Genomic DNA, 21,620 nt, shown 5'->3' with positions numbered 1-21,620 from the left:
AATTATTACATTTTTTTTTTTTTTTTTTTTCTTACTAGGGCCTCGTCGTGCTCCTCTATGGGCTCGGGCTCTTAGTGAGCCCCAACAAAGATTTGGTCGTGCGCATCAATGGGCTCTTACTGGGCCTCATGATGAATTTGGTCGTGCGCCTCTATGGGCTGGGCTTCAGCATGGGTTTTGTCGATTCGGTAAATTTTTTTTCTTTTTCTCTTATTTTATAAATTTATCAATTGTATTGGGAAAATTTAATTTATATACACCTACTTTTAATAATAATAATTCAGGCAGCCAAGCAACTCCACCATATTCGCCGCCCGAGGTAATTTTTTATATAAACAACTTTAGTATAAAATATCATTTATTTTTTCTATTCTGCTATATTATAGTCCTCTGTTTCGCTTGCACGCCACCAATAAAATATGATATATTATAATTCTGTGTTCTAGTATTTTTCTTTTAATTTAAACCGTCATCTCACGTTAGTAAATTGCATTTTCTAAACTATATCTGACATATGTTCATCATCTATCTCGTGCATTATATACAATCGTTTTCTTGTTTTTTTGTACATCATATATCATACTCCCTCCGTTTCAAAATATAAGATGTTTTAGTAGAAACACACATATTAAGAAAAAGTTATTTTTAAAAAGTTTAACCAATCATACCCAAAACTGCATAATAGAAAATATAAAATTAATCTAAAAGTTGCATAGAAAGTTGGAAACATCTTATATTATGAAACAAAAATAATCCTCTAAACATCCTATATTATGAAACGGAGGGAGTATAAAACACTACTTTTTTTTCTCTAACTTTAATCCACTCTATAAATCCTTTTTCTTCTCAGGTGCTCAAAACCGTGATGTGGTGGGATGTTGATTCCTGTCCTCTTCCTCCCACGTATGATGCCCGCTATTTGGGACCAAACATTAGACAAGCCCTTGAACGGATGAATTTCAAAGGTCATCTCACTATTCATGCTTTCGGGAATACAAATCTTGTGGATGAATCCAAGCTGCTGCAGCTTAGTTCTACTGGGATTTACCTGCACCACATCCCAAGAGGTAAAGTAATTTTTTTTTTTTTTTTTGTGTTTTGTCTTTGTGTTTTTTTTTTAAAAAATTTTAATTTGATAATATCATTTTGGTTTCATTATTAGGCAACAAAGAATCCGCCCACAAAAAGATCATTGTAGATTTGATGTCTTATGCTTTGGACAACGGCATGGATACTAACATCATGTTAGTATCGGGACATCGGGATTACTCCGATTGTCTTCCCAAACTCGCCGCCCGTCGTTTTACTGTATTGCTAGCGCAACCGGAGGAGCATGCAACAAAATCTAGCATCTTTGCGGCAAAGTATGTGTGGATTTGGAGTAGACTACTAGCAGGAGAAGGCGCTCTCACAGAAACCGAAATGTCAGAGCTCTATTCCAAAGCAAAGTAAGAGATTGATGCAATGTCAAAATTTGATATGAAACTTTTTTTTTTTTGACATGTGTTTGGTTTTTCTTCTTACTTACGCGTTCCTCTCTTTCACCTTTTCTTTAATTTCGAAAACAGATAGCTAGAGGTTTCACGAAGTAAATTTGGCTCTGACGTGAAGAATAAGAAAGCGATGTCTATCTTGTTTTTGTATTCTCTTAGGTCGGTCTAGTTTTATACTATTTTCTTAGGTCGGTCATGTCATGAGGGGTTATTTTAGCAGCTGGCTAGTGCTGAAGCAGAGAACAATATATTTTGATTATCTTTCTATTATGATCTTGGAAGAAAATACCAACAAGAAGAAAATGAAAACGGTGCTAAAAACAAGAGAGACAAAAGTGAATCGAGGACAAAGCTTAAAATCAAAAGCCAGAGGAATGGACCAAGGAAGAGTAAGACGCGTTCTCGCCAGATGCAGTCGTTTCATCCCGGCTATCTGTTTCTTGTCTTAAACATGGTCTAAATCTGCCAATTCGCACAATTCTAACCTCTTAGTCTTAGTCGAATCCATGTGTGCTTCCCAACAAGATTCTGAAATTATCTATACCACTTTCTCTATCTTCTCCTCTGCCACTAGGATTACGCTTTGAAGGACCGCTGCCACCTTTAAGATGTGGATTGAAAGTGAGAAGAACCTTTGGGTATCGGTGGCCAAGGAATATTGCAAGGCCTGCTTTTAACGTTGTGAAGTCCTTCGAAGGTCTTAGTTCGATGGCTACAGAATCCATGGCACCAGCGTAGAAACTTTGTATGGAAATGTTCAGAATCTGCTTATACCTTTGGCAATTTTTATCCAAAGAGGTAAAATCTTAAACCAACCTCTTGATTCAGAAAGATCTTGCTTCTGAAGATGATCTCAATTGTCTGTGTAAAAGAGAGAGATTAGGACATCATCACCACATAGAAGCTAGAGGTTAATCTACAACACTGTGTGTTTACCTTTAGACCGGGTACCATAACTTTGGTCACGTGTGTTGTAAGAATGTCGTCACACAATGCGGACTCTTTGGACTGTTAGTCGAAATTACTAATCCAGACATCACCTCTTTGCTGTAACAGCGGAACTTTAATAGCTGCACAAACCGTGGGAAAGAGAAAGATAGGTACCTGTATTTGAGAATTGGGATGTCTTATATTCTGAGAGAGAGTATCAAGCAAGATCCGTTCTGTTCTCTCAGCTAATGTCACATGCGGTAATGAGATACATTCAATAGACGACCAGTCGCATTATTTCTCCACCTTTTCCACGGTGAAGGCGTTCTTTCTCAATGCAAGGGACAGTCCCAGCCATACGTTTTTGGCTATCTGTAAAAGATTGAGTGCAACAGGAGCCTTTAATTTTTTCATGTGGCAATCAACTAACAAAGTCGGATTACATATAGAGTGATAGGGTCTAGATTCCAAGATGGTTCCCATAGGTTTTGGTTTTCCATACGGAAAAAGATCTGTACTTGCATATGCAAAGATAGATGGTACTAACCAGCAGAAAGGACATAGCCACACTGGTGCAAAGCTAACGCGACCTCTCCAGCTGCCAATGTTGCACCATGGCGCATGCACAAATCAGTTGAAAGGGTACAAGGACTCGAGCACATAGTTGGAAAAGTGCTTAGGCTCGTACTTAACAAGAGCAGCAAGAGCTTATGCAGCAAAGTTCTCTTAAGCATTTATCCTGATATAAGAAGATTGAATAATTAACATACTATGAAAGCTACAACTAGGAACAATGATTTGATACAGTTCCCAATCAAGCTATTGGCTCTAGTTTATGGGTAGTATGTTCCACATTAGATACAAGCAGGGCACTAAATAGATATTAGTACTGTAGATAGTGAGAGGTAATCCAATGTCAAATAGTGTATAAGATAAGCATACCCAGTGGCAGATCTTGTTGTAGAGTAATTCATCCACAAAACAAAAGGATATAGATACCCGAGCAACGGAAACAGCAAGAGTTCACCCGAGAAGAAAGGGAAAAATAATCAGCTATGTCAATCCCATGGAAAGCAGCGGCAGCAGATCTTCTACAGTTGACCTGATAAAAGACATCAATAAATTTACGCAACGAAGAGATCTACAAAATCACAATTCTTCAAATCAAGTAAGAAACGAGGACGAAATTGTAGTAAAAAAAAGGGATTAGTACCTCGGAACCCTACTATCATGTAAATCTGGGGCAAGCTGATCCAGCACATTTTTCATATCTTTTGTGGGAATAGGCGCGCCCAAATGCCCAACAAACATAGACAGCTGCATCACGGACATGAGATACAACACCGTGTGGACCTCGGCGAACATCATAATGAAGTGCCTGTAAGTAATATTTACATGTAAATGCATAGAACTTCTGCATAATTTGGGTGTGTGATGCCATTGCTTCGCGTGTGCTGACTAGAGAAATAAGTAATCATGTGGATGGGATAGAGGACGACCTTCACAATAACTGGAACAACTTGTGGAAAACTTCTAGGCAGCAATAACCCTCTACGAGCCAGTTCAGCTAAGGCCGAACAACCCCCATGCCATGAACCATCGCCCTGAATACCATGAAATTCACAATAACTGTCAGCTAGATATTGAATTCTTGTAACTGGAATTTAAGTACATGCAAGCCATTGCTGCCATATATCCAATACGAGTACCTCTCCAGGTGAAAACAGCTACAAAAACAGATGACAACACCTCTTCAGACAGAACAGATGTTAGTCGTCAAGTTACAGCAGACCAACGAACCACAGTGTCCTATAAAGTTTAAAAAAAAAAAAAAAAAAAGAGTAAAATGTTAGAAGGACGATGCTTGCGAATACTAGTGACATGTGATATTGTCTGGTAGGCGGCTGAAAGTTTCATGTGGGTGAAATTTCACATTGGATATCAATACAGGCTCATCCCTGCATTAAGTGACATGTAAGATATTTATAACATTGAAGATTTGTTTGAGTGTCATCTGGTTACTCTATTTTAAAACTTGGTACAATGTGCATACATACTCAAAATTATTGTGTGGGCACATAACTAACTACCTCAAGTTATCAGTCCCAACAGTCTTTAAAGATACGGGGTCCCTCAAACCAGAGAGTAACATTTCAATAATCTCTTCTAAGATTTCTGGAACATCCATATTTTCATAACCACATAGAAGCTATAGGTTAGATCTACAACACTGTGTCTTTACCTTTAGACAGGGTACCATAACTCTGTCACGTGTCTTGTATTCCTGAAGTATCCAGAGAATGTCGTCACACAATGCGGACTGTCGTTCTTTAAGGTCTTTAGCTTCTTCACCTTCCCTCATATACTCCAGCAATGCAAAGGAGCGAAGCTTTACTAAGTGAATCCTGTAATCCTCCAATCGAAATTACTAATCCAGACAGCACCTCTTTGCTGGAACAACGGAACTTTAATAGCCGCACAAAACGTGGGAAAGAGAAAGCCGGAACCTACAAAGGAAGACAACAACTCATAGCCATATACATAAATCCACTAAAATAAACGACGAAGCAACCAAGTGTGCTTACTTACCGCCCATTGTAAGCCAGCTTTGTTGGGAAGAATCTCTTCCAATTTTTCTCTATGAGGAATGAATGGGACGGAAATCCTTTCGTGATACAAAATCCTTTGAAGAACCTTTGCAGCTGTTTCTCTTAATTTATCCATTTTCTCCACTCCTTGCTTCACGATACCTCCAATCAGACGGAAATAGTTTCGTGATAGAAATTCAAACAGTAAGAAAAACCGATTATCCAAAATCTACAAAAACCCATCAAACACAGAGACTTTATTTTTTTTTCTTCTTTTATAAAAAAACAGTAACTAAATTTTCTATTTTGAGAACAGAGAATTCCAAAATTCGTAAATTTGCCTCCATTTTATGAAAACATTGTTCAGCCAAACACCAACATATTAAACACACACACATCAGCTAAGAAGTTATAACTCACTTGCAAAATTTCTGGGTCGAGTGAAGCTGCAAAGAAGAAGATTAGGTCGAGCGGAGAAGCAAATACTTACAGACGCCAAGCTTGTTGTTATTCAATTCATGTGGCCTTCCAAGCTTGTTCCAGTATTTTGTTTGGACACAAAGAATATGTTTCTCCTTATCTTGAATAACTTCAAAACCAGCTTTTTTTAATTAAAAATTTTGATAATAAGGGCTTCTAAAGGCCTGGCCCATTAACTAAACCAAAACGTTGCGTTTTATTCTTCCTCGATAAGTGTGCCACACGTCTGACTTAACATCCGTTACGGAGGTAGTTGACGGCGTTAAATTATAAATACACGTGTTAAATAGTTATATACACTTTGAAAACAGAAAACAACGATTCGATTCTCGTAGCCTGGGTGGTATCTAAGAGGCCGATGCATGCCGGAAGCATAGCCGGACATGAAATCGCCACGGAGGCCGATGCATGCCGGAAACAGAGCCGTCCACCATCATTAGAGAAAATGGTCGATGACGGAGCCAAAATCCGACCCCCCCCCCCCCNCCCCACACAAAAGGAACCGGTGTTAGACGGAATGAAACGGTTAACCCACCGGACAACCGTGTCAGAACATAACAGCCGCCGGAAGAAACCTTAGATGAGAGTTTCTCTCTCTGGAAAATTTAGAGAGAGAAGAGAGAGAAACTCCCCGCAGTCACCATTCATACCCTTAGTCTTTTGGTGAAAAAAAATTAATCAGAAATGAAGAAAAATGGTAAGATCTCCTTATATAAGAGACTGAATAAAAAAAACATTTCCTGCTCAATTTTTTTTTCTTTTTTCCCCTCTCTCTCTCTCTCTCTCTCGGTTGCGATTGAATCGACGAAACCATTGATGAATTTGGAATCAGAAGCTTGAAGGTTGGCTCAATCATTTGAATCAATTGGAATCAGAAAGGTAAGTTTCTTAGTACAATTGTTTGAATCGGAAATTGTTTTATGATTAGGGTTCTTTGATTTTGGATAAATGAGGGTTATTTGAAGTTTATTGGAAAATTAGGGTTTTTGTTGTGCATGTGTTCCAAATTGATCATTTTATTTGATATTGTTAGTGAAATTGATCATTTCAATGGAGTGGCAAGACTGCTTGTAAAATAAAAATCTCTTTTTTTATTCTCTCTTTCTCTGTTTTGAAATTAGAATTGAATCTGATATCAATCTTTGTTTTTGGGGGCGGGTTTGGATTTTATGTGAAACAGAGTGAAGATGGAAGTAGATGTTCCAGTATCCGTAGCGTATAATTTCTACTTGGATCATGAATCTTTTCCTTAATGGATGCCTTTTATTTCATCCGTAGAGGTAAAAATTTTGATCTTGAGATTTCAGAAGAGGTTCTTGCTTGTTTTTTAGATTATAACTTGGTTTAGTGTTGTTGTTTTCTGTTGTTAGGTGTTATAACTAGGTTTAGTGTTGTTGTTCTCTGTTCTCTGTTTGTGCGTTAAACTGTTGGCTTTTTGTTTTTGTTGTTGCTTGTTGCAGCCTACTCCTAATCAAAAGATTCATTGAAGATCTCTTGAAGGTCTTCCTAATAAGTAATCAAAGAGACCAGTAATATTCAACTGTTTTTCTTCTTATCTTCTCTCTTATCTAATTGAGCCTAACATTTGAATTTAATTTGCAGAGAGACACACAACAAATAACAGAGATTACAAATTGCAGAGGTTCTTGCTTGCTTTTTAATTTGCAGAGGTTCTTCTTATCTTTTCGCTTAAGTATTTTTAGAAGATAAGAAGAACCCTTTTTAAGTATTATATTCGATCTTGAGATTTCAGAAGAGGTTCTTGCTTGCTTTTTAGATTATAACTTGGTTTAGTGTTGTTGTTCTCTGTTGTTCTCTGTTGTTAGGTGTTATAATGAGTTTAAAATTGTTATTGTTCTCTGTTGTTCTTTGTTGTTAGGTGTTAATAACTTGAGGATTTTAAAATTGATTCGCACAAGGACGCCAAAGAAAAACATCTTTACAAACTCATCTTTTACATGAGTTTATCGTATGAAGCATCTTTCAAATGTGAGTATATAAACACTAAAACACATCATCGTTTCTCTACATTTTGTCATATCAGTAAGTAAACTACAAAAATTCTAAGAGTACGTGAGTAATATATATATAGTTTATTTTCCTGGATCATATATTATGAAGAATAACTCTCTCTCATGCGTTTTGTGCTCTATCTTGTAGCTAACTGTATCATATGAAGTCCCTGCGCTATTAACCCCCATGGCATCGGTGAGTAACTTCTTACCTTTAAAATCTCTATGTGACGCTGAATGTTATATATAGACTGTTTTTCTTATTACCTTATAAATTTCATGAATTCAGGCTACCTCTTAGGCCATGAGTCGAGTGTGTGAATGAAGCTACCTCTTAGGCCATCAATGAAGGTAATTTATTATCCTTCTCTTTTTAATTTATTTGGTGTTAGTTTAGGTATGAGTCTTGATTGTTACAGTTTCTAGGTCCTATTCTTGAAAAATCTTCTGATGTACTTATCAAAAGATAAAGAGCTGCTGTTGTGCTAATATTTCTTTGTGGTTTCTCTCTATTTAGACATCGAGACTAAATCAGATACAAGTTTGGCTGTAGCTGTTCAGACACTATCAGATACAAGTTACGCTTTTGTTTTTTTTGAGGATATGATAGATTCTTGCCGTAGAACAACTAAATTTGGAAACATGACGGATTTGTAAAATATAACATGAGGCAGATACATGATTTCCGAAATCTCTATTACTCAATCCATAAGTTGTCCTCTGCTTCAGTTACTTAAAAAACTCATTCACTCGCCTATGTTTTTCAGGTTATGTTATTGGGGAGGTTGCATCACCGTAATTTAGTGAACTTGGTTGGCTATTGCGCAGAAAAAAGACAACACATGCTTATATATGTTTACATGAGTAAAGGAAGCTTAGCTTCTCACTTATACAGTAAGCAACTACCTTTTTCTACATACTAGACCAATCTGCTATGCATTAAGTGAATTGTCAGTCCAATGTTCAACTAGTTTGTTGCATATTTTATTAAATTGATGGTTTAAACTCCTGCAATTAATGAGTCTAAAGATTTGAGACACTGAAATGCTTTTTTTGATACATGCGAAAAACATGAACCGCTGAGCTGGGATTTGAGAGTATATATTGCTTTAGACGTAGCACGCGGTCTAGAGTATCTTCACGATGGAGTAAGCTACTTGCTAAAACCATCCACCATTTGAATGCATCTCTTAGAAATTACAACTTCAAAACTCATTTACTATTATTTTGGCAGAGGAGAGAGCCCCGAGACTGTGGAAATGGAACGCGGTGATCTCTACTTCATACGCTACAAGATTGTTAAAGGAGCAATCATATCTGGCCAAATTGACTTGATCTGAGCTCAGTCATGGATTTTTCACTCAAATCTCTTTCCATAGCCATAAGTGAAAGATAGTGCTACCATTGTTCATTATGTCATGAACCTGATTTACTTGAGTTGTATAGTGGATTTTTCTATATTGTTCTGAGTTTCCTAATGTCTTCATAAAAAAACCTAATTAAAAACTCTAAATTATTTGGAGCAAATCAGTATTACAATTAGTCATTTTCTCCATTTATGAATTGTACTTCTATTGTAATATGTATTAATGTTTTTATTATGTTTTGTATGTTTAAAAATAAATTAAATGTAATATTTTACTGATTTTATAAAATCTTAAATGTTTATACATTTATACTACTTTCATTCTATTTAAAAATTTTAAATTTTAAAAAATAATATTTCATAATTAAGAGATCCAAAATAAGAACCTCCCATTGGAGGAGAAAAATTTAACTAAGAGATCATGAGTTCTTATATTCAAAACTTTACAAAATTAATTCATAAAAAATTCAAACAGTGTTTAACAATTAAATTATATTAAATTATATTAAATTCAAACAGTGTTTAACAGCGTTAAAATAATCTAAAATTAAATTATAAACAACCAAAAGTTTTGCCAAACATTCATCATTATGAATATCATTATATATTGCCAAATGTCAAAAACATTTCACAACTTATTCATAGAATATTCTAGAGAATTTGTTAAAAATGCCCCTTTTGATATATTCCTTTTCAAAAATATCCTCTTTTCTGGCCATTTTTATTTTTGCCCTTTTTTAATTTTTAATGACTATTTTACCCTTAGATAAAAATTATTTTATTCAATAAAAAGAAAAACAAAATTTTCCCGCCAAAAAATTTCTGAAATATTTTTCCGCCAAAAATTTTTCGAAAAAATTTTCCCGCCAAAAAATTTTTGTCAAAAAAATTTTGACAAAAAATTTCGACAAAAAAAATTTCCCGCCAAAATTTTTCCCGCCAAAAAAAATTTACAAGGTTTTTAAAAGGTTTTATAAGGTTTTTAAAAGGTTTTAAAAGGTTTTAGAAACTTTCTACCTTATAAAAGCCTTATAAACACCTTATAAACACCTTGTAAAGGCTTTTACAAGATTTTTTAAAGAGTTTTAAAAGGTTTTTTAAATAACTTGTAAACGCTTTTACAAAATTTTTAAAGAGTTTTAAAAGGTTTTTAAAAGGTTTATAAAAGGTTTTCAAATAGTTTTTTAAAAAAAATTTTAAAAGGTTTTTAAACACCTTGTAAACGCTTTTACAATGTTTTTAAAAACCTTGTAAAAGTTTTTATAAGATTTTTAAAAGGGTTTTAAAAGGTTTTTAAACACCTTGTAAACGCTTTTAAAAAGTTTTAAAAGTGTTTACAAGGTGTTTAAAAACCTTTTAAAAGCATTTACAAGCTTTTTAAAAGCATTTACAAGGTTTTTAAAAGCGTTTACAATGTGTTTAAAAACCTTTTAAAAACCTTGTAAACACTTTTAAAAACTTTTAAAAGCGTTTACAATGTTTTTAAAAGGTATAAATTTCAATATTTTTGGCGGGAAAAATTTTCGTTTTTGGCGGGAAAATTTTTTTTTTTGGCAGGAAAAAATATTTTTTCGGGAAAAATTTTCGATTTTGGCGGGAAAAAAAAATTTTTGGCGGGAAATTTTTTTGGCGGGAAAATATTTCCGATTTTGATGACTGTACATTCTTGTTGTCACTCAAAAAAGGGTAATTTGGTCATTTTGTATATAAAGAGGGGTAGTTTTAAAAATGGTCAACATGAAGAGGTATTTTTAAAAAGGGGTATGGAAAAAGGGGCATTTTTGAGAATGCCCCAATATTCTACATGCAAACAACTCGTCAAAGCGTCATCTTATTAACATCCACATACAATTTAACTCTAAGTTTTACCACCAAAAATGTGTTCATACACCAAAAAAATATTTTATTGTTAAAGTATACTCTTTATCACCACATACAAAATGTGTCTATGAACAAATTGATCCAATTTTATGTCTCTTTGCTTTCACTTTAACATAGTTCCTTTAACCACTAAAGTTGTTTTGTACCATAGTTTTTTTAACTATTAAAAATTTTTACTCAAAAAAAAAACTTAGAAAAAGTATCTCCACTATTGCAATTAGTTTATAACCAACCCAATAAAAATTGAGAAATTAGAAAAAAATATTTTTGATATAATAAAAATAAAGTTGAAAACTATAAGCACAATGACATATGAGACTTAGATAATTCATAGATATAAATAGAAACTAAAAATACTACAACATAATATTTTTTTTTTCAAAATTTGTTTTTTGATATTACATATCTTTAACATAAAAAAAAATATTACAAAATTTTATTTTAAATCATCACAGATTTCTAATTTGAAAATCAGATTGAAGTAAATAATGTAAAATCTAAAAATACTACATTAAAAAAAAATAAAAAAATATCAGGAAGAAGGAATATAATCAAATACTAATCGTTCAAATCCTTAACTGAAAATAAAATTTTAATAAAAACATATAAAATTTTAATTTATATCATCACCGATTTGTAATTAATAATGAAATTGTAATAAATAATAGGGGGTAAAGCGAAAATGCCCCTTTCTCCATTCTACTTTTTAAAAATGCCTTTGGGAAGCGTCCATTTTTTAGGGTACTTTTTTTGGGTGAAAAAGACAACTTTGCCCTTAATGAAGGAAACCTAATTTTCTTCTCTTCGCCGCCTTCTCTCATTCTTCCTCAATCGACGATTCTCGATCCTTCTTCACGTCGTTCATTGGCGATTTTCGATCCTTCTTCGCGGCGATTTTACGTTTTTGTCTCTCGTACCCGTAATTCCCAACATCGATTCCGGTTCTATCGCAAGCAGATTCCTTCTTTCTTTGTTTCTTTATGGGTTTGTCAATTTGGACTATCGCTATCAATTTGGACTATCGCTTTTTAAAATTTAGGGCTTTTAAATTTCTTTGATATCGATTTGGAATATGTAAACTCTTTTAAATTTGGATTTATGTTCTCGTAAAACAGTTTTTAAAAGCCCCTTGTTAAACCATTTTCAAAATCCAGATTCAGATCTGACGCAATCAAATCGATAAATGTGTTTGATATGGATTTGAAATTAGTAAAGTCTTGTAAATTTGGATTTTTGTTATCTCTTGTAAAAAACTTTTTAAAAAGTCCCTGTTAAACCATTTGATATCAATTTTCAGATCGGTCGTAGTTGAATTATGTCGATAAAGTGTGTTGATAAGACGAATTCATATCGATAAAATGTGTTGTTGATTTTTAAAAACCCTTTTAAATCTCTTGTAATTCCGTTGAAAACTTTAATTAAGTGTGTTTCTTTAACAGATGGCATCAAGTGATTTTGAAGCCCTTGAACTACCAGAAAGCATATATGATATGGGTTTTGAACCAATTGGTGGAGCAAACATATGTCAACATTCAGACTTAAGCCTAGTTGACAAAGTTGAAAATGTATTAGGAAAAGAATCTCTCACGAAGCTTCAAGCTTCCTTCCTTGGGCCTATCATCAATCTTTCGGCCAGAGACATCAAATTTTCTGGGAAATTATTCCACTACTTGATGCTGAGAAGGCTGAAGACAAGAGGGAGAAACTTATGGTTTACAGTCGACATGCAACCTCTTCGGTTCTCCATGAAAGAGTTCTTCCTTACAACAGGTAATTATAAAGTGTCTGCAATGGTTTTTAAATAGTTTTAAAAGGCTTTCAATGGTTTTTTAAAGGGTTTTAAAAGAGTTTTCAAAACCTTTTAAAACCTTTTAAAACCCTTTCAAAAGGGTTAAAAGCCCAATAAAAAGGTTTTCAAAACCTTTTAAAACTCTTTTAAACCCTTTTAAAAGGGTTTTAAATTCTTTTTAAAAGGGTTATAAAACTGTTTTTAATTAAATAACCTTTTAAAACTCTTTTAAAAGGTTTAAAAGGGTTTTGAAACAGTTTTTAATCAATAACCTCGTATATTAGGCAAGTTTGAACAAACTAACATCATTGTTTTATTAAACATAGGGATTCAATGTGAACCTATTCATAGAGAACCAAGGAATAACGGCAAAGATCCAATTAGTGAACCATATTCTTGGGCGGTGAGAGGAGACTACACTTTAACTCAACTTCAATATCGACTATTTAATGAACAGGAGAGGGTGAAGAACCTTTGGATGTCAAAGAAAAGGAATGCCTCACTGCAGTGGTGTTAACATAAGGTATTTTGATGACACCATATTCATTAGAGGAGATACCTCTGTCTAGGCTTAAGCATGCATCAAATTTCGAGATGTATACAGCCTAACCATGGGGCAAAGAAGCGTATAACATTCTTGCTACATGCATTCAGAAATTCGATAAAGATTCTTGGTCAAAAGGTCAGTATAGTGTCAAGGGATTTCCCTTGGCATTATATATATGGCCTTGAGTGCTGTTCCAATTTTTGGTGATACATTTGAGAGAAGATGTAATTTTTCCAAAACATTCTATCCACTGATTCTCAACTGGCACTCAAGTCAATATGCAAGGTTTGATGAAATTGTTGATGCTATTAAGATAGCAACTTGTGTAAGTTTTGAATTCTATTAAAAAGGTAGTTTTGATTATTCATTGGTTATCTTATTTGATGAGTTTTGTTTTGATGAATTTTGATTATTTTGTAGGTTGAAGTCAAAACTATAATTGGAGATCCACAAGAATATAAGCATTTGGTTTATAAAGATGACAATGATTTTGAAGAAGTTATTGGCTTGGTTATGAAAGGCTATAGGTTGAAGAAAGAAGAATGGTCTTCTAGATTAGTTGATATTTACTATGCTATAGGGGAGTTGGGTGACAAAATGGGGGAAAAATTACCAGTCTTTGAGAAACATGAGAAAATGGAGAAAAATTTGTCAGATTCGGAAAAACTTGATATAATCCTCTTTATGTTAGAAAACTTCAATAAAAGACTAGAAGCCATTGAAGAAGCTGTCAAAACCACATCAGAGAAAGATAAGGATAAAGGAGTAAGATTCCAAGATCGCACCTTTTCCCATACATTGGACACTAAACTCTTTAAACTGAGCTTTTTTTTTTCTTTTCCCTTTGCAGTCTCACGAAAATGAAGATGGACAGAATAGAAATGAAGAGGTTATAAATGAAGAGGTCAATATTTATTTTGTAAACGACTTTATAAAAGAGTTAATTAGTCTTTGCTAAGACTTTAAAAGGGTTTTAAAAAGTTTTAAAAGTTTTCTGTTTTAAAAGGGTTTTCAACGGATTTACAAGAGATTTTAAAAGTGACTTACAATGTTTTTAAAAACTGGTGTCAAAGGTGACTTAAACCTTTTAAAACCCTTTTAAAACAGATTGTAAAACCTTTAAAATGATGTTGTTATATGTTCTTTTGTTTTGTTGCAGGCAGGCAAACAAAATGTTGATGGAGATATTGCTAGAGAAGATTTCGTAGAAACCCCGTCTGCAGATTCTGTCCGTCCGTCAAACACACAAGATGGGAGCTACGCTGGAGATAATGAAAACACCCAAAAAACTGGTGGTGATGATGGTAATTACTTTGAAGAAACACCAAAAGTACATTGATTTAGTATTTTTATAAGTTCTCAAATACCCTTTTAAAAACCTATTGTAAACCACAATTGTTATCATCTTTGAAGGATAAATCTCCTTCTCCACGTCCTTCTACACCAAAATTTGATATTCTTTCTGAAGAAGATCATGATTGTGGAAAAGATAAAAGCATGGGTAAAGAGAAGGGAGCAAGCAGTAAGAAGACAGTTTTGAGAGAGAAAAAACAGGTAAATCATTAATTTTTTATATAGTTTTTATGAGTATATTAAAAGATTTCATCAAGTAAACCAAGCAATGATGAACTGCAGAGAAAGTCTAAGCAAAGCAATGGTGGTGATGATGATGTTACTGATATGCTCAAATTTACCCTAGAGCTACTCTCTCAAATTAAGAGATCAATGCAGTACTTAGGGGTCGAATTCCACAGAGACTCAAGACTACACAATAAATTATAGAGTTTTTCAATTATGCTAAACAGATTAATTTGAATTAAAATAAAAGCAATGCAAAATATAAAAGTTGTTGTAAATTCAGAAAATCAAAAAGCTAGGCCTAGGGAATTTCTCAGGAAATTATGAAATATTAAATCAATCAATTAATTAGGATTCAATCAATTAAGAACAGATCTAGAACTCTAAACACTTTTGTAAATTAAATCAGTTCTCACTGCAAATAATATCTAAATTTAAAACCAGAAAATCCAAATCTCTTTGTAAAATTCTAGGTTAAAAATCAGCAATAAAATCAGGTTTAGATTGTTCACAAAATTATTAAATCAAATCTCTTTGCAAGAAATAATTTTGCTCATCAAAAGGTTTTATCAGGAAAACAATTATATTCTCATATCAATTTATTTTCCTAAAGTATTAATTCTAGATGGCCAATCAAGGATTAATATGAAGAACAACCTAAGATGAAGATCTAGAAAGATAATGAATCCTAAATAAACAGATCTAATAATTCATAAAAATCCCTGTGAAAAACCCTAAACCTAACAAACAAATTACTCAGACATAATCAATGAAGAACAAGACATAATTCTGAATAATATGCAATTGAAATTAAAAGAGTAAGGAAGGAGTTTAAGAATTCTTCTCTCAAAGCAGTTCAGATCTCTCTCCCAAAAGCTCTCAAAATCTCACAGGGTTGCAGAAAAAAAAAACTCTCTAGAATAAAACTTACGGGTTTGGAAAACCTAAAAACTATATATATATGTCCTAAAACACGTCAGGGACTTATGTTGCAAATATGGAAAACTTTGGGGCAGATTTGTAAATTTTCCAAAACTTGGGTCTTGAGTCGGCAGAGATGAGTGTCGATCGATGCCTCCTATCTTGGTGTCGGTCGATGCTCCTGCTTTCATCCGAGACCAAATTGATTCTTCAAGATTTATGCTCCAAAACATCCAAATTGCTCCATTTTGCTCCTTTCATGCCAAAATCCTAGAAAACCTGTAAAGACTCAAAAACAATCTAGAAACAAATGAAAAGACACTAAAAGACTCCTTATATCATGGTTAAAAACCATAAAAACCATGATATATCAGTTACGAACAGAAAAGAGGTTAGTATCTAGTTGTATAATATTTTACATTTTATTAATGTTTACAAAAAATTTTGATTTTCTTGTGGCACTACAGAGGAAGAAGCGTAAACCAAGTGACAATCCAGATGCTGATATTCAAGCTAGAGAAGGGGTATGTATCTAACTTAATAATTTCTATGAGATATTTAAATTGTTTTCCAGTGTATCGATATAAAATGCGATATTTTTTTTGTTTTGTACAGCCACAGAAAAAGAAGATTAAATATGATGATGTTGGTGGTGTGCAAAGAAAAAGTGAACGAAATACAGTCCCTTCTATTCACACTCAGCCGCCTTACACGGCCGAGAAGAAGAAGCACCCAATACTTTATCCTTTTTCCAAAGTTGATAAGACCCGGTTAGAAATATTTAATGACTGGAAAAATTTAAGGAAAACAAAGTAAGTTTTAGTTTCTAGCAACAAAAGTAAAAGTTCAATTAGTCTTTTATAGACGTTTTAAAATATGTATTCATGGTTTTATAAGTATTCATGGTTATTCTGTTTATTTTTGGATGTAGGCAACTAACAATTATGGGTAAAAAAGTTGATGCCAGGTGGTTCACAACACTAGAGACGCCAGGGAAGTCGTTAACAACAATGGTATGATTACAAATCATAAGGTTTTACAATTTGTTGTTAATGTTTCATGGGGTTTTTAAAGGTTTTAAAGAGTTTTAAAAGGGTTTTTAAATTTCAAATTTTGTTCTAACCCGGTTTTGTTGTTGTTTAGCATGTTGATACAGTTGTGAAGTTATTAAGCAAAAGAGAAGAAAGTCATCCGGAGTTCTATAAAAGCAAAGCATTGACGTTGGCGGCTCTACAAGAAAATCGTGTATTTATAGCATAAGAAAATAGCGTTTTAACGCTTTATGCTATGTTAAATAAACGTGAAATTATAGATAGCGTTTATTTATAAGTAGACGCTATAAATGTATCGGTCAAACTTAAAAATTTTGACGCGGAAAGTTTTTGGGTTTCGCGGGTCTCAATTAATAGCATATCTCATAAAAAACGCTATTGAAATGAAAAGCGGGAATATATTTTTTATTGCCCGCCTCACCATTTGGAAAAAAAAAGAAATAAAAAGAATACTCACTCCTCACCTACTCACTCGTCTCACATTCTCAAAATTTTGGGTTCTCTCGACTTCTCACCTACTCACTTGTCTCACCTTCTCAATTTTTTTCAGTCTCTAATTTCTCAGTTTTCAATTTCTAATCTCACTTCTTGATTTCTAAGGGATTTGTTTGGCCTCACTCGTTTGATTTCTCATTGGTTTGGTTTCACTTGGAGCCTCACTCGTCGGATCTCTAATCTGTCAAGCCTCACTCGAAGCCCCAGTCGTCGATTTCTGAAAACCAAAGGTGATTAATCGAATCGAATCGACGACTGTTTCTTTAATCGAATCGACGACTGTTTCTTTTTTCTTCCTTCGTTTCTTTTGTTTAATCACTGTTTGGTAATCGATTTGTTTCTTTTGTTCTTTTGCATGCAGATTTCAGGATTCGATCTGATTCGATCTGAGTTTAAGGTACTGAAAATTTACTTTTTCTTTCTTAATATTGTTCTAAATTTTCGTTATGTGTGGGAATATAGATCTTTCTTAATATTGATGTAATTAGATCTTTTCGTCTAATATAGATCTAAATTTTTCGTTTTGTGTGGGAATATAGATCTAATTAAATTTGCGTTTTCGTTCTAACACAGTTTTTTTTTCAATTTTACAGAGATTTTTGTAAGTTCGCGAAGAGTTAAGATCTTTTCATCTGGTGAGTTATTATTTAGGAGTTTAAGTTTTTTTATTAAGTTCTTGTTCTCTTCGATTTGTGTTTTTGATTGACAACCCTGTGTTCGTGGTCGATTCAACAATGTGTTCGTGGTCGAGTTTTGGTGGTTTTGTAAGATGGACAAGTCTTGGGTCTGGCTTCCAAGGTATGAACTTGTCTTTTTTTCTTTTTTCTTTCTGTTACATGTTTTTCCTTTTATGAGAATTAACCTTTGAAATTTTTTTCACTTGAAGGGCCAGCCTTGAGTTTCAGATAGGGGCAACTAATTTTGTGCATGCATCTGCACTGAGATTGGGTAATCCTAGTGACATGTTCTGTCCCTGTATAGATTGCCGCAATATATGCCATCAGCCGATAGCTACAATGTTGGATCATTTAGTGATTAGGGGCATGGATCAGAAATACAAGAGAAATTCATGTTGGAGTAAGCATGGGGATATTAAGACTGATAAGTGAGCGGAAGATCCGAAAGTTGAGTTAGATGTTTATGACTTGATTAGGACAGCTTTCATTGATGGTGATTCTCAACCTATGAGCTACTTTGGAGATCAGGCAGATGTTGTTGATGGTGGTAGTGAAGAGTCTGAGTTTAGGAAGAAGCTCGATGATGCTGAAACTCCACTATACTCCAACTGTCCCAACTACACGAAGGTGTCTGCAATTATGGGGCTTTACCGCCTCAAAGTCAAGAGTGGAATGTCAGAGAACTATTTTGATCAGCTGCTGATGATGATTCATGATATGCTTCCCATGGATAATGTTCTCCCGCAATCAACATATGGGATAAAGAAGTTCCTGAAGATGTTTGGCTTCGGATAGGATATGATTCATGCATGTAAGAACGATTGTGTTCTATACCAGAAGGAATACGAGGCTATGGAAAGCTGTCCAAGGTGTAGTGTATCAAGATGGGAGAGGGATAAGCAAACTACGTAAAGGTTGAGAAGGTCGTTAAACATGACGCTTATTTGTGGAGACCTACTGATGATATGGTCTTGATGGGTGATGCACTTGATGCCTTCATCGCATGGCCAATAAAGAAGATATTGCTGACTAGTATTATACATCCAACAAGATCATCATCACCAATAGCAACATCACCTGGGGTAACAATTCTATCTAATGCTTAAGTTTATATTTATTGTTATTGGTGATGGTCACTTCTGATATAAGTGTCTGAATTGTTTGGATTATAGACTGTAAGTTGCAGCATCAACACCACCAAATCAGATGGAAAGAAAAAGTGCATGCTGTTGGATTGTAATAATTCAGGACAAGTAGTTGCAGAAGGCATGGTTTGTTCAACCAATCCAGACGACAAGATCCACTTTGTCCCCTTAGGTCCAAATGCTAGCAAGGTATGGATAGAAGTATCAAAGATTGGAGATGCAAAAGTGTGGAGACCAAATTCAGAAGTGGAGTTAGTTTCTGATGCTTTAGGTACAACAATTGCGTGGCCCAATGATAAACTTGTGTTTTTGTGAAATTGTGGTGTACTTTGAGCTTGTGTGGTTGGATTTTGATTTATTAGTTTATGCCTTTAGAACATTGTAAACTTTGATTTCAATTAATGTGTTTAGGATTTTAATGGTTTAACCTTTTATATTTAAATACATAAAATAATAAAGTAATCAAAAATCAGTTAAATTGATGACATAAAAATAACATAATGCGAATGCTATTTGAAAAAATAATTATAACATTAAGTAACGCTATTAAAAAAATTAAAATAACAAAACAATATTGCTATTATAAAAAGGAATATAGCACGTGTACAAACGCTATTTTATATTACCAATAAATAGCATGCTAAAAAGCGCTATCTAATGTGCCGGATCTATTATCGCGGTCGATGATAGAGCGTTTACTAAAACGCTATCATACCGTTCGATAGCGTTTTTCCGATGCTAAGAATACACGATTTTCTTGTAGTGCGGGAGCATCTTTTTTGAGAGAGATTGATGAAAATTACTCCATATTCATTGACGACAAAGATGAATATGAGTTCCCTGAAGAAGGTTTTGGTCAACTCTTCAAGGAAGCACCTACAAACAAAATATTGGCGCCAATGATGGTTAAGGAAAAGCTTTGGATGCCATTGATGATCAATTTGGAGAAGAGGGAGTTGACTATCTACGATTTAGGCAAGCATTTCTACACTAACAAAATTAAAGATAAACTGGTGGGTGCATATGCTGTTGCAATGCCCTATATTGCCCAGAAGAAATTTGGGATGAAAAATGATACAGAGAAATCTCAATTCAGAATCAGTATTATGAATTGCATACTTCAGGTAAATATTGTTGAGCTTGTTTTCTAGTTTTGTGATATGTTCTCTATAAATACTGTGAACTCTTCACTTTGTTTTTTCTTGATAGGTTGATAAGATTGAAGATAGTGGTGTCTTCATTCTAAAGACAATCGAGTGTTTGGCTATGAGCATTACAACATATGGCAATCTTACAAATGAGTCAATTGGTGATTTATGGCAGAAAATGGCGATTGACATCTTTGCAGGTCAGTGTAGATTTTTAAATGGTTATTTAAACTGGTTTTAAATGAGTTAACAAGTTGGTATTGCAATGTATTTTAAAAGGTTCTAACATCAATTATATTATCTTTGCAGAATTACAAAATAACTAGGATAATGGAAGTTTGCATCTTGCTGGTCTATAAACGTGATCGCAGGAATGGAGTTTTAGCTTATTGCATCAAGAACAATATTTTAGTGTTTTTACTGTGACACTATTCTAAAAAAATGTTAAGTTACTCCTTTATATATATACTTCGTTTCAGTGTAGGTATTTACAATGAAGTTTAAAGCATTGTTTATCCTTTCCGAATCCTTTTAAATTTTTTTTTAAAACTCTTGTAAATCGTATAAAATTCATTGAAATTCCCAAAAAAAAACTCTTTTAAACTTTTAAAATCCGTTTTAAAACACTTGTAAATCCTATAAAATTCATTGAAATACCCAAAACAAAACCCTTTTAAACTTTTTAAAATCCGTTTTAAAACTCTTGTAAAACCTTTTAAATGGTCTTAATACTATAAAACATAATTTATATTTTAAAAGGTTATACAATGTTTTTTTATAATCATATATATGAAAGTAGGTGAACTCTCTCCCTCAGCTTGACACATCAGCACACAAGAAAATGACACATGTAACTCTTAAAATTGGTTCACCTTCTATAGGTTACGTCTATTGGAATAAGAAGGGTCATACCAGAGCGGTGTGCCTGTTTCGAAAATAAATAAACGAGTCTTTGCCTAATAGATTATTGTCCATAAAGGAACCATGAGTTTTGAAGTCATAATTTTTCTAATGATTATTCTTTCAAGACCGAATATTATTTCTCCGAATCATGGAAAAGGGCATACTCCTTTGCATGGTAGATCTTACTACCAAATGATGGAGTGTTTGGGTGCAAGTTTGGTATTGTCTTTTTTACTAAAGCTTATTTGTTGTATATAATGCCATTCTATTTTTATGGTATATGGGCATTTGGTTATATGCTTGTGGTTTGAATTGCTTACCTGTTTCACTAGAAAGTGCTTATGTCCTAAGTATGCAAGATAGATAGTTATTTGATGGAGCAAGAAAGCTCTAACTGCAAGCCATTGTTTATTTATCTATTATTGTTGTCACGTTGATTGGTGTAGTCTCTAATAGAGGGGAACAGGTTTGTGATGGTAAAGGAAGAGGAAAACGCTTCAGAGCTACCACTGCACGTACAAGACCAAATACTGCTTCCCGTGGGTCGAGGCATATATGAGACAAGACGTGCGCTTCTCCATTTGAAATATGGTGGTTGGGTCTATTCTTTATCTC

At 33.7% G+C, this 21,620-nt stretch overlaps 1 protein-coding gene and 3 long non-coding RNA genes across 8 annotated transcripts in view; 3 read left to right on the top strand and 1 right to left on the bottom strand.

Moving 5' to 3' along the window:
- The window catches only part of LOC104788379, a 2,289-nt gene extending 531 nt beyond the window's left edge, over positions 1-1,758 (top strand). Inside the window, exons 3-7 of the mRNA XM_010514128.2 lie at positions 39-188; positions 285-319; positions 851-1,067; positions 1,163-1,448; positions 1,569-1,758. Of these exons, the coding sequence (XP_010512430.1) occupies positions 39-188; positions 285-319; positions 851-1,067; positions 1,163-1,448; positions 1,569-1,572 (692 nt within the window). The 3' untranslated portion in view covers positions 1,573-1,758. The remainder of the gene's footprint in view (positions 1-38; positions 189-284; positions 320-850; positions 1,068-1,162; positions 1,449-1,568) is intronic.
- On the bottom strand, positions 1,742-5,544 carry LOC104788380. 3 transcript variants are annotated; one of them, XR_002038300.1, is made up of 11 exons: positions 5,432-5,543; positions 5,013-5,173; positions 4,666-4,930; positions 4,133-4,232; positions 3,923-4,027; positions 3,637-3,801; positions 3,366-3,525; positions 2,971-3,162; positions 2,430-2,795; positions 2,310-2,354; positions 1,742-2,234 (listed from the first exon to the last, which is right to left on the bottom strand). It is a non-coding gene; the product is annotated as an uncharacterized LOC104788380 (long non-coding RNA). The 3 variants fall into 3 exon arrangements; XR_768228.2 differs by having other exon boundaries at positions 1,742-2,354; positions 5,013-5,240; positions 5,432-5,544; XR_768227.2 differs by having other exon boundaries at positions 1,742-2,354.
- LOC104788381 lies at positions 5,833-8,397 on the top strand. Of its 3 annotated transcripts, XR_002038299.1 has the most exons (9): positions 5,833-6,370; positions 6,672-6,771; positions 6,952-7,004; positions 7,094-7,133; positions 7,371-7,480; positions 7,652-7,699; positions 7,793-7,854; positions 8,021-8,080; positions 8,271-8,330. It is a non-coding gene; the product is annotated as an uncharacterized LOC104788381 (long non-coding RNA). The 3 variants fall into 3 exon arrangements; XR_002038298.1 differs by lacking the exon at positions 8,021-8,080 and having other exon boundaries at positions 5,834-6,370; positions 7,094-7,161; positions 8,271-8,397; XR_002038297.1 differs by lacking the exon at positions 8,021-8,080 and having other exon boundaries at positions 5,836-6,370; positions 8,271-8,397.
- LOC109133146 lies at positions 8,404-9,056 on the top strand. Its single transcript, XR_002038301.1, has 2 exons — positions 8,404-8,651; positions 8,738-9,056. It is a non-coding gene; the product is annotated as an uncharacterized LOC109133146 (long non-coding RNA).

Source organism: Camelina sativa, chromosome 5 (assembly GCF_000633955.1).
Source record: "Camelina sativa cultivar DH55 chromosome 5, Cs, whole genome shotgun sequence".
Classification (NCBI taxonomy): Eukaryota; Viridiplantae; Streptophyta; class Magnoliopsida; order Brassicales; family Brassicaceae; genus Camelina; species Camelina sativa.
The sequence above is the reverse complement of the archived record's forward strand: the minus strand, read 5'-3'. Positions and strand labels throughout refer to the sequence as shown.